This window comes from Lipotes vexillifer, unplaced genomic scaffold (genome assembly GCF_000442215.2).
Source record: "Lipotes vexillifer unplaced genomic scaffold, Lipotes_vexillifer_v1.1 scaffold914, whole genome shotgun sequence".
Taxonomy (NCBI): Eukaryota; Metazoa; Chordata; class Mammalia; order Artiodactyla; family Lipotidae; genus Lipotes; species Lipotes vexillifer.
The window spans coordinates 2,513,354-2,525,972 of NW_006780388.1; the positions used below are offsets into that span (position 1 = coordinate 2,513,354).

The following is a 12,619-nucleotide window of genomic DNA, read 5'->3' on the forward strand; positions in this document are numbered from 1 at the left end:
CAGCAGGGAAACCCACCATGAGCACAGATGCCCCCTCCCCTCAGCCAAGAGGCACGCACAACTAGATGTGCACAGGGGGTCCCACCGTGTCCAAGGGTGGCAGAGTTCCAGCACAGAGGCAGTGGACAGGCCAACTCGCCACCATTGGCCCACTCGCTGCTCCAGCTCCAGCTAACGTGAGGAGGAAATGCCCCTGGGGATCACCCACCAGCATCGGTTTCAAGACAGGCAGGCAAGAGACCCAGCCTGGGAGAGGGAGCGCTCGACACGCCTAGGACAGTGTGAGGAAGGAAGGCTGTGCTTTTGCAGCCCTCATGGGGGTTGAAGAAATCTGACACTGTGCAAAGCTAAGCTGTAAACACTCTTCACAATTTCTGCTCATGAAAACGACATGTGGCAATTGGTTGTGAAGCCACTTCTTAGAAACCATCTCAATCAGGCTGGCATTGTGTTTTGACAAGTCATTTTCCCAAAACAGAACGGAAGTGCCGTGACTCAAACAATTAAGGGCACCTCTCCCTCCTGCCCTAGCTGACATGCTTGAAGCTTTATCTTTCCTCCCCCTCAGGACTGAATTTCCAAAAGAACAGGGATTTCTGCCAGGCTAGGACTTGAGTTTGAGTGTGGCACAGCAGACAGAGGGGTCAGAGAAGGGGGGAACGTGGCTGCCCTGAGTCCAGAGACAGAATGCAAATTTGTTTCCAGGGAAGAGGCAGGAGAGCCTGCAGTGGGTATCCAGCCCCCTGTGCAGTCCCTGGGAACTGCACCCCCCAGCCCAGCAAAGACTGAGAACCCCCAGCCCTGCGATGCCAGCAGCTGGTGGTTTAGGACTCTGGCCTGGGCTCCAGATCGCTGAGCAGCTGACGCCAAGGGGACATTTGGGGTACCCAGGATGCCTGCAAAGGGGAAACTCCCAAGGGTGCAAGAGAGGCTGCGTGTGCCCAGAGAGGGGCCCCTGGAGCACAAGGAGCTGCCCAGCCGTGCGCTTGGGCCAGCTGGAGGCTGGATGGTAGTCAGGGCCTGGCTAGCCAGGGGGCCAGAGCCTGGAGATGCTGCCTGAACCCAGGGAACCTGTTTTCCCATATGACACCACCACCCAAGAAGCCAAACTCCACACCAGGGTTGGGCATGGCCCCACCTCCCACGTCAGCCCTCTTATCCCAGAGGAGCAACAGGCAACCGTCCTCGTCCACAGGAATGTCGGGAGAAAGACAGTGTGGAGACAGGGACAGGTCCTGTAGCTTCCCTGGGATGGGACCTTGGCAGAACAACCTGCTCCGAGGTTCCCCTCCCCCAGGTCGCCTCCCCACCTCTTCCTACTCCAGCTGGTCCCAAGGGCTTCCCAAGGCCAAGTTCTACCTGTTGCCCAAACCTGCTTCCTGTCCAATCACCTACTCACGTCCCTGCCAAGGCCCCTGCCCATTCCCTTCCCAACCTCCCGTACCATCAGGCCCAGCCCAGCCTCCCTCCACTGCCACACTCACACCCAACCCCCGGCTCCCTCGGGCTGCCCTTTGAATGTCCCAGCTGCACGCTCACCTGCCTCCTATTAAGGAGCACGTGACCCAATCCAGACCTCTCAACACCCCAACACTCCCTGCCCTACTGCACTTTAAAAAAGCCATCAAAGAGCCTGACTTGGCATTGTATGCTCTTAAAGGCCATGTGAGAATCAGGATAGGAATCGCCGCCCCCACGCCGGAGGGAGTGAGCACTGGGGAGGTGAAGGCCAAGGTCGGGCAATAGGTCAGGGAGGAGCTGGAGCAGCAGGTGCACCCCATGCACACCCCAGCCTGACCCTCCAGAGCCAACTGTGGGGTGGGAAGTAGGAAACAGGATTGGGGTTGGAGGGTGGCAAAAAAGTAGGGAAGATTCCAGAAGAACCAGGGCAGAGACAGTCTGGGGCAGCAGCAGGAGAGAGCAGCCAGCTGATGATTTATGCACAAAGTGAAGACTCCCCGAGGCCCAGGTGTCCCCCAGGGCTGCCCAGGTTCTGGGCTTCTGCTTTCTGGGCAGGGCAGGGCCTGGTGGCCAATGCCTGCTCTTGCTGCAGGCCCTGCCCTGGGGAAGGTGCACACAAGGTCTCAGCCCCTCCTCAGCCAGGCCTTGCTCTCAGGACAGCAGAGGGGCACAGGCAGCAGAGGTCCCCAGCTTCCAGACTTGACCGCGGATGACTAACAGGTCAGCAATGCCTCAGCACTGAGAAAGCCACACGTGAACAGCCATGGTGGGGCCAAACCAGCTTACCGACAATGTCAGGAGTGTGGCTGATGTCTGCCGTGAGAGCGGCTGCCTCCACCACGATGTGGGCCACAGTGATGGGCTCCTCTGAGCCTGCTGCTGCTGGCTCCACCTGCCATTGGGTGACAGGGGACAGAGGAGACTCGTCTCCAGGGCTCCAGAGCTCAGGTTTATGTCCATGCAGGATGGCTGGGGTGGGGCCTCTCATCTCCCCCAACGGACCACTGCTCTGAGCCTGACTCCCAGCCTGAACCCTCCACCCCAGGCCCGGGGATCGGCCCCATCACTCTAATGCCTCCAGCCACCAAGGGCCCCATGGGGAGCCCTGAGCACCCTCAGGGAGGACTCCAGGATGAGGTGACTAGAAGCTCCAGCTTGAGGCTCAGCTGGCTCTGCAGAGATGAAGGTGAGCACCTCCACCTACAGCCCAGCCAGGTGATCGGGGCAAAGGGCCCCCAGGGATGTGGGGCCGGGGGCCTTCTGGAGGAGAGGACACCTCTGGGAGGGGCAGGAAAAGAGCACAGAGTCAGAGTGAGACAATTCTGGGCCCACTCCTCTGGGCCATTCCCAGGGTGACCAGAGGCACCTGACTTCTCTTGGAGTCTCCTTTCCCACTTCCATAGGACGAGGATGACAAGAGCGCCCAGCCCACAGGGGTGCCATGGGCCTCAGTAGGACTGTGCGTGTACAGCCCGAGTATACACCAAGTGCAACAAAGTTGGCCATTTTTATGACAGAGTTGTGGGATCCCCAGGAACCATATGTACAGGACTGGAGACAAAAGGACAAAAGCCACCATGATATCCCTAAGCCAGAACAGGCCCTCAGGCTTCAAGAAAGGAGGGACCCCAGGCCCCAACTGTGCAGGCTTCAGCCAGAGGCTGCTGAGGGCCCGCATCCCAGGCCATCCGGGAAAGCCCTGAGCACCACCAGGAGTCATCCACCCACAGCCGGATGCCTGCCCTCTGCCCACCCCGGTGGCACAGGTCCGTCTCGACATGCCTCCACCTCCTCATCCTGCTGTCCGCCGAGGGGCGGAGTGAGGGCACACACGTGTGCAATGGCAGTAGGGGGATGCTACCTCCTGACCCAGTAGCGCAGCAGCAGTGGTGGCAGGCAGGGCCTCCTGGGGCACCCGCTGGCAGACCTTCTGGAGCTTGTGCTGAACAAAGTCCTCCAAGGCGGTGAACTCCGCCTGGCAGCGGCCACATCGGTGCACGTCATCCTCATCTGCAACGAGCCTGCGGTCAGTGGGGCTTGGGAGGGATTCCAGCCCCAGGCAGATGCACCCAAGGGTGGCATCAGAACCAGAGGCGCCTTCCCCAGCCCTCCCAAAGGGGCTGAGAACACTCTTGGGAGCCCAGGGTGCCAGGCCCCTTCTCCGGGGGTCTGCAGCAGTGCCCACCCTAGGAAGAGCAGCATCCAGCAGGGGATAGCCCTGACCATGCACTTAGGCTGTAGGGATCCAAAGCCCCTACTTCAGAGATGAGGGGAGAGAGGCCCAGGGAGCAGCTGGGAGGCAGAGGGATTCAGCCAAGCTGGTTTGGGGACAGTGGAGGACCAGGGTTTAAGACTGGTTGGGGTTTGCATGTGCCCTTGGGCACCTCAGTGACCAGGTCTGGGTCTGTTTCTTCATCTGTAAAATGGGCCGACTCAGTGTGTGTGTACAGGCTGTAGCTGAGGGGCCAGTCCTCAGCAAACATGGGAGAGGTAGGGCACCCTCAACCCATGACCACTCTTTTCTCACTCTGACTTCTGCTTCACTGGTTCCAAACAGGCGGCACCTCCCTACTCTGGTGAAGACGCACAGGGTGGGACTTCCCAGAGGGGTTCCACACCCCAGGGCCATGGGCCACCGCACCTGAGCCCCTCACCATCTGGGCTGACCAGCCAGTGCCTGCCCCAGGTCCTGCAGGAGAGACTTCCAGCTCACTGAGTCCCCTACTGTGTGCTGGGCATCTTACTGGGGCCAACAGCAAATCCAGCCAGCACCCTGAGGAAATAGAAGTGACTATTCCCTCTCTAGAAAAACAACTTGAGATTCAAGGCCACCCAGCTGGTGAGTGTTGGGGCCAGAACCTGAACTTGAGGGTCTACCCCAGACACCCTGCTGTTTACCCCAAGGGATGGGGAGATGCTCCTTCTGCTTTCATAAACGTCTGCCAGTTCCCACCACCTCACTGCAGTCCCACATCAAGGTCAAACCCAGGCCTGGAGGACAGAAGGAGCCCAGTTGATGTCTATTGGATTAATGAGCAAAGGGCCAAACCACAGCTGAGACTCACAGAAGGCCACCTGACAGAGGACGGTCCCCTCCAGATGGTTCACAGCCACAAGCCAAGCACTGAGGTGACTGTACCCTCCTAACCCTCCCACCCCACTCCCTAAGTCTGACTCAGCACCAGCGTGTTGCCATTGAAGGAATCCCCACCACAGAAGGGGACACACCCAGCCCCTGTAACACTGAGTGAGATAAGGCCCTGGGTAAGCCCAGCAGGGCACAGCAACCTCCAAAGAGACCCCTCTGCGGGTAGCACTGCCCCCCATGCCAAGCTACCTACCCAAACTGGAATAAGGAGCAAGAAATGATGTACTGAGAATTACAAATCCTGTGGGGACAAAGACCACCACCCCAATATCACCACCAACCCCCTCCTGCCCAGCCCAGTCTAAAGCTTCCTGGGACAAGCTCAGAGGGTAGAGACCAGAATTCTGTCTCCAAAAGCTATCAGTGCCCCTGTGTGTCCCCAGAACTGTTCTCAGAGATTCACATACATCCTCTATTTTGATTCTCACCACCATCCTATGAGGCAGCAGAACCCAGAAGTTAAGGGAGTGGGTTGAGGAGTCACACAATCCTGGTATCCAACAAGTCCTTGGTACTTACTAGCTAGGTGACCTGGTCACTTTCACATCTTTGAACCTCAATTTTCCTCATCCACAAAATGGGAATAATAATAGTAATAATAATAATGGCATCTAGGGCTGGCTTGAGAATGAAAAAGGCTGATGCATGGAAAGTACTCGATACATTATCCTCAACAGTAGCATCCTTATCCTGTAAGGGGAAATGGAGGCTCAGAGAGGTATGTGGTTACCTGTCCAGGATGAAACAGCTAGAAAGTGGCAGGTCTGGGACAGAGCTGGCTGCAGCTTTCCAGCACTGGGCTCTGCTGCCTCCCCCCGGGTGCTGAAAAGACCCGAGGCCCCGCCCTCCCGGAGCCTCCAGTCACACCCCGGCCAGGGCCCCAGTGGCCCGTCAGGTGAAGTGGGAGGGGGCGCGGAGGAGGGCAGGGCCCTGTCGAGACTGGGAGGCAGAGGGGGGCCGGGCCGCTAGCCTGAGGGCGGGGCAGGCAGTGGAGGCGATCGCCGAGGTCTACACTGACAGCCCCGGTGGCTTGGACACAGATGAGTATCCGCGGGTGGGCACTGGGGCCCACGGGGGTGATGGGCGCCCCGCCAGGGTTAGGTCTGAGGGTCTGAGGAAAACAGGGGGCTCGTGGAAGGCTATGAGGGGTCCCGTGGGGACCTGTGAGGTCTGCAAGGAACCGGGCCTAGGAGAGTCTGTCGCGCCATCAGCTCAGGCCCTCGGGGCCTCCACCAGCAAAGCTGAGCCGTCCCCACCCCGGCCGCTCCCGGCCCCGTCCGGCCCTGTTACCTTCCTCGCTAAAGGGCGCCGGGAGGCCAAGGAAGCCACCGGGGGCCAAGGCCGCCGCCGCCGCCGCCGCGACCCCGCCCTCGCCCGCTTCCTGCCCGGCTTCGGCCCGGGCTTCTGCCGTATGCGCGGCTGTTACCCGCACTGCCATCGCGCCCTCCATGTCGCAACGCGCCGCAGGAAGATGGCGGATTTACGACCGTGTCGTCATAACAACGGGCCGCGCCAAGGCTAGCGAGGAGACGGGAGGAGGGCGATGGGGCGGAGCCAGGGTGGGTTTGATTGGCAGGAGGCGGGGCGGAGTCCGAGGGTGTGGCCTGGAACCGCAGAGGCGAGGCCAAGCTCAGAGAGAGAAGAGACGGGGCGGGACTGCTGGGAGTGGTGTAGTTACGGTGGAGAGGACTGACAGGAGGAGGAGCGGGGCCTGGGAGGGCCCGCTGGGCGTGGCCGGGGCTGGGTTCCGGCAGCTCCTTCAAGGCTCTAGCGAACTGGCGGCGCCAACTGACCGGCCCTGAGCCGGTGCTGCCGACGCAGGTGCCCAGCCGCGATCCGAGCTCGAGTGGGCCGCTGCTGAGACACCGCCCCAGCTCGGACCAGTACCCGGAGCCTCCAGTCACACCCCGGCCAGGGCCCCAGTGGCCCGTCAGGTGAAGTGGGAGGGGGCGCGGAGGAGGGCAGGGCCCTGTCGAGACTGGGAGGCAGAGGGGGGCCGGGCCGCTAGCCTGAGGGCGGGGCAGGCAGTGGAGGCGATCGCCGAGGTCTACACTGACAGCCCCGGTGGCTTGGACACAGATGAGTATCCGCGGGTGGGCACTGGGGCCCACGGGGGTGATGGGCGCCCCGCCAGGGTTAGGTCTGAGGGTCTGAGGAAAACAGGGGGCTCGTGGAAGGCTATGAGGGGTCCCGTGGGGACCTGTGAGGTCTGCAAGGAACCGGGCCTAGGAGAGTCTGTCGCGCCATCAGCTCAGGCCCTCGGGGCCTCCACCAGCAAAGCTGAGCCGTCCCCACCCCGGCCGCTCCCGGCCCCGTCCGGCCCTGTTACCTTCCTCGCTAAAGGGCGCCGGGAGGCCAAGGAAGCCACCGGGGGCCAAGGCCGCCGCCGCCGCCGCCGCGACCCCGCCCTCGCCCGCTTCCTGCCCGGCTTCGGCCCGGGCTTCTGCCGTATGCGCGGCTGTTACCCGCACTGCCATCGCGCCCTCCATGTCGCAACGCGCCGCAGGAAGATGGCGGATTTACGACCGTGTCGTCATAACAACGGGCCGCGCCAAGGCTAGCGAGGAGACGGGAGGAGGGCGATGGGGCGGAGCCAGGGTGGGTTTGATTGGCAGGAGGCGGGGCGGAGTCCGAGGGTGTGGCCTGGAACCGCAGAGGCGAGGCCAAGCTCAGAGAGAGAAGAGACGGGGCGGGACTGCTGGGAGTGGTGTAGTTACGGTGGAGAGGACTGACAGGAGGAGGAGCGGGGCCTGGGAGGGCCCGCTGGGCGTGGCCGGGGCTGGGTTCCGGCAGCTCCTTCAAGGCTCTAGCGAACTGGCGGCGCCAACTGACCGGCCCTGAGCCGGTGCTGCCGACGCAGGTGCCCAGCCGCGATCCGAGCTCGAGTGGGCCGCTGCTGAGACACCGCCCCAGCTCGGACCAGTAGAGTGGTGCTCGCTGCCCGCCCCCGACCCCCCTTGGGTGGCAGAACCTCCCTTGATGGTTGACCCAGCCACAGGCGAAAACCCGAGTTGGGGATGGCTCACGGGTAGCTTCACTAACCCTTTCATTCTTTATTTTATTTATTTTTTATTTTTATTTTTGGCTGCGTTGGCTCTTCGTTGCTGTGTGCGGGCTTTCTCTGGTTGCGGTGGGCAGGGGCTGCTCTTCGTTGCGGTGCGCGGGCTTCTCACTGCAGTGGCTTCTCTCTTGTTGTGGAGCGCGGGCTCTAGGCGTGCCGGCTTCAGTAGTTGTGGCACACGAGCTCTAGATAGCAGGTAAGTACACATAAAAATTACCGCTAGTGACAGTACATTCACAATGTTGTGCAACTATCACCAACATGTAGTTAGAGAACGTTGTCATCATTCCGAAAGGAAACCTGTACGCATTAGCAGTCAATCCCCATTCTCCCCTCCCCCCAGCCCCTAGCAAACCACTTTCTTTCTCTGTGGATTTGCATTTTTTGGACATTTCATATAAACAGAATTATACACGTGGTCTTTTTCATCTGGTTTCTTTCACTTTAGTATGATGTTTTTGAGGTTTATCCAGGTTGTAGCATGCAGCAGTACTTCATTCCTTTGATGGCTGAATAATATTCCATTATATGAATAGACTGATTTTCATTTTGCACATTTGGGTTGTTTCTACCTAATCTACGACTGTAAATAGTGCTGCTATGAACATGTGCACACAGTTTCTTTTTATTCTTTTTAAGGTAGCATTAGTTCTTTGAAGCTAAGTGCGTTCTAGGATTTTCTCATTTAAGATACCAATCATCCCCATTTTGAAGAAGAAACTGAGGCAGAGAACTGATGGAACACTTGCCCAAGGGCAGACCAAAGATCTAACCCAGGTCTGTCCAGAGTCATGGGCTAGAAACCCACAGGTCGTGCTCTCCCAGCTTGGTTATTCTCTGTGGCTCAGCCCAGTGCTAGATTCCAAAGACTCAGGTGAATCAGACCCAGTTCCCTCCAGGAAGGCCAATCTCCGGGGAAGACCAAGCACGGACACAAGGGCCCGGACAGAGAGTGGGCATCTCTGCCCTGGGGAGGACACCAGCAGAGATTGTCTGCGTGCTGGGGCTGCCCAGCTAAGGAACTGAGGACCCTTAGCCTGTCAGGAGCTGGGATGTGTGAGGCACAGATTGGATCACCAGAAGTCAGGCTGGGGTAAAAATGGGGCTGCTTTCTGCAGGGGCCTTGCTCATCATTGCAGGCATTTAAGCAGAGAGTGACAGCGTTTCAGAAGGATCCTCCTGACTGTGGTGCAGGAAAGGAAGATATAGGATGGACAGTCTCTGAGAGGGACAAACAGGCGGAGGAGCAGGTTGGTACTTATGGAGCAGGAGGGATCTAGGGGACACCTGGGAAGAGAGGACCAGGAGGACACCTCACTTGAGGATGTGTGGGGGAGTGATGGGAAAGCCAGCATCAGAGAGGAAGAGGAAGACCACTAGAGGAATGGAGTGGGGGTGGATTTCAAAGACAGAGCACAGCCTGGGTGTGGATGGACATGAGGAGGAGCTGGCCCCGGGGATACAGACAACCTGCCCTGCTCCATGCTCCAGAGCCTGTAGGACAGAGTTGTCAGGGACGGGCCAGGGCTCCTGCCTGGTTATTCCCTGGGGGTCAGAAAAGGGAATCCTGACCCAGTGAGCTCTAGGCCCCACCTCAGCTGAAGCCCAGGCAGACCAGCGGCAACAGGAGTGGGCCTGAGGTCACTGGAAGGCGGAGTGGCCAGTGGCAGGCCTTCTCCCTTCCCCAAAGTCCTCCTTCCTCCTGATGGCCTCCTTTCCCACCCTGCCCTCAGCGTGGGCTCCACCTGCACACTGTGTGTTTGACAGTCAATAATGGCTTCTCTGTGGCCAGAGCCTGCCAGGAACTCCATCATCCTTTATGATGGCTACTGAATCTCCCTTCCTTGGATGTACTTAAATCTATTCAACCAATCCCATGTTGAAGATTATTTAGGTTGCATCCAATTTTTTTTTTTTGCCACTTCAGTCCTTTTTCCTTTTTTTTTTTTTAAGGGTTTGTTGTTTTGTTTTGGCCGCGCCGTGCGGCTTGCGGGATCTTGGTTCCCCAACCAGGGATCAAACCCACGCCTTCAGCAGTGAAACCTCGGAGTCCTAACCACTGGACTGCTAGGGAATTCCCTTCAGTCCTTTTTCAATGACACCCTTTTTTGCTTAGCTCATTGGAAGTGACAACATCTGTGAAAACATTTTCAGTGGCTATTGGTATTTTCTAATACAATTCAAATCCATACAATGCTATGATTAGTGTCCTTGTACCACCTAAGTCCACGCCCCACTCCACCTGTGGTCCAGCTTCCTCACTTGGGAGGACCCTGGTGCCGTCCATTCGCAGGTATATAATGAGCACCTACTGTGTGTCAGGGACACAAAGCGATTGATCATGCTGTGCTCCTCTCCCATCCAGATGCATGGCCCCTTGTCCAAGGACAGTCCTCCCCAATAAAGGGCACCATCCTTTCCAGCCTCCTTCAGGACCTTGTCCACAGCCATCCCTTCTCTTGATACTGGCCGTTCCATCTCTCCCACTATGCCAGCTCAGACTCTACAACCTACAGGGGATGTTAAACCAAACAGAGCTCAGCTTTGGGGTCAGCTGAGTTTAATCCCAACTCTGCATTTTTCAGCTGGTGACTCTCTGTGGCTCAGTTTCCTCATCTGTAAATGGGGACACTAATTGTCTCTGCCTCTCAGGGTTGTCCTGTGATTCTGACAAGGTAATGCAGGTAAGGAGCAGCACTCAGTGCCTAGATGCTTACTGAGTGCTCAGTAAACCAAGGCAACCGGGCAAGTATTGCACCAGGCAGCCTACGGCTGGACAGAGCAGTGTTTTCTCATTCTGGCCAGTGAACCACATACACTGAATGTTTCTGGGTGGTAAAGCAGGATTTGTGATCTTCTGTCAAATCCAGTTCTTCCCAGCGTCAGTTGGCTCCACCAACAAAACTGAGTGGGAAGACACAGGGAGGAAGGTGCTGCTCCCCTCCTGGCTAGTGGGTGCGCCAGGCAGGAACACTGCATATCCTGCCCTCGTGGGCCATGGCCCCTGCCCTCCAGGGGTTCCCAGGCCAGCCAAGACCAAAGAACAGGCTGAAGGTAAACAATCAGGGCCTTAAGGGTACTGAGGTTACTGGCTTTACCTCATGGGTTTGGGGGTGAGGGGGGTCCAGAGTAGACATTATGGAGATTTGGGGCCCAAGAGAGGAGCAGGGATTTGACACGCTAGGAGTTGGAGGTCTGGATCGCCTGTCACAGGGTAAGCGCTCAGGAAGCTGGGGCCTGCTATTCTGCCACCTGGCCCTAGTGAAAGTAATAAGGAGAAACATACACCTACTCTATGAACTGGCAATTCCACTCCTAAGTATATACCCAAGAGAAATGAGGGCCCACATCCACAAATGAGTGTGTAGGAACAAGAACTTTCATAGGGACATTATTTACAATAGCTCCAAACTGGAAGCGACCCAAATGTCCATCACCTGGAGAAAAATCAGGGGAGTATATTCTTACAATGACCCATGTGGCAATTAAAAAAAAAAACAGAAGAATGGATTTCACAGATATTATGTTGATCCAAAAGAAGCAAGACTCAGAGGAGTACACAAGGTAAGCTCCTGTAAGACGGTCTAGAACAGGCAAAGGAGGCTATGACTCACTCTATGGTGACAGAAGTCAGAAAAGCAGTTCAGGGAGGGGTACCGCTATGGACTGGATAGTGACTTGAGGGAATTTTCTGGAGAGATGGAAATATTCTATACCTTGATCTGGGGTATGTTTTTATATACATATATAAATTTATTTATTGTTGGCTGCATTGGGTCTTCGTTACTGCGTGGGGGCTTTCTCTAGTTGTGTCGAGCAGGGGCTACTCTTCATTGCGGTGCGTGGGCTTCTCATTGCGCAGCTTCTCTTGTTGCAGAGCACAGGCTCTAGGCACGCAGGCTCCAGTAGCTGTGGCACACGGGCTGTAGAGCGCAGGCTCAGTAGTTGTGGCGCACGGGCTTAGTTGCTCTGCAGCATGTGGGATCTTCCCGGACTAGGGCTCGAACCCGTGTCCCCTGCATTGGCAGGTGGATTCTTAACCACTGAGCCACCAGGGAAGTCCTGGGCTATGTTTACACATGCATAACAGGGATGTAAAAATTCCATCAAGCCGCACACTTAAAATTTATGCAATTTACTGTATGTTACGCCTCCATAAAAGTTAATAATACCTAATAATGATGATAATAGCGACCAATTGTTGAGTGCTGTGTTCTAGGCACTACTGCCCTTCTCTTAGACCCTAAAGCCACTGTCTTGTAATTACTCGTCCACATGACCACCAAGGCACAAGGAAAGCCTTTTTGCGAACGACTGGAAATGAGAACGCGACGCTTGTTGGGAAGGAGACTGCGGTTGGCTCTCAGGAATGGCCGTAGTCGGCCCACGCGCAGACACTGTCCGGAGTGTGTCCACGGCGGAGGGTACAGCCCAGCCCCGCCCTGGCAAAGGTGCGGACGTGACTCCGCCCCAAAAGGGTACCGCGGCCCCCCCTCCTGCCGCGGTGCTGCGGTGACCCCCGCCTGCAAGATCGGAGACAAGCCAGCCAATCAGCAGCCGGCTCGGCCGGTTGTGGGGGGTCACTGGATTAAGGGCCTCCGTCTCCTAGGCTGACCAAGAGCCTCCAATGGGCGAGCTGCCCCGCGGCAGCCAATGAACGGCAGGCTTACGTCCTGCGCCGACTCTCCAGCTCCTCCGCCGAATTTCCGCAGTGAGCGTCCCACGCAGAATGCCGGTTGGCTCCCTGCCAGCCAATCACCGGGGCGCCTAGGGCCTGACAGCCAATGGCTGCCTTCCTGCCCGCGCCGGACCACGAAGGTTGGCGCTGCGCTCCTGCAGCCCGCGGGAGGCGGGGGCGGATTGGCGCAGGCGGTGTCCAATGGGCGGCAAGTGCGAGGCTCGTGGCCAATGAGTGAGCCGGGGGCGGGGCGGGGGCGGGGGCGGGCGGC

At 57.8% G+C, this 12,619-nt stretch overlaps 2 protein-coding genes across 6 annotated transcripts in view; one reads left to right on the plus strand and one right to left on the minus strand.

The window, feature by feature from the left end:
• The window catches only part of E4F1 (E4F transcription factor 1), a 10,451-nt gene extending 4,134 nt beyond the window's left edge, over positions 1–6,317 (minus strand). For 2 of the 5 annotated variants that reach the window (XM_007453535.1, XM_007453538.1), the window contains exons 1-3: positions 5,900–6,165; positions 3,323–3,471; positions 2,248–2,353 (exon numbers count right to left, since the gene is read on the minus strand). In XM_007453535.1, coding sequence (XP_007453597.1) covers positions 2,248–2,353; positions 3,323–3,471; positions 5,900–6,059 — 415 coding nt within the window. In that variant the 5' untranslated portion in view covers positions 6,060–6,165. Of the gene's footprint in view, positions 1–2,247; positions 2,354–3,322; positions 3,472–5,899 lie in introns of all 5 variants that reach the window. The other 3 variants (XM_007453539.1, XM_007453537.1, XM_007453536.1) reach the window with 2 other exon arrangements.
• A 6,082-nt stretch (positions 6,318–12,399) lies between these two features.
• PGP (phosphoglycolate phosphatase) overlaps positions 12,400–12,619 on the plus strand; it is a 3,032-nt gene continuing 2,812 nt past the window's right edge. Inside the window, exon 1 of the mRNA XM_007453666.1 lies at positions 12,400–12,405. Within this exon, the coding sequence (XP_007453728.1) occupies positions 12,400–12,405 (6 nt within the window). The remainder of the gene's footprint in view (positions 12,406–12,619) is intronic.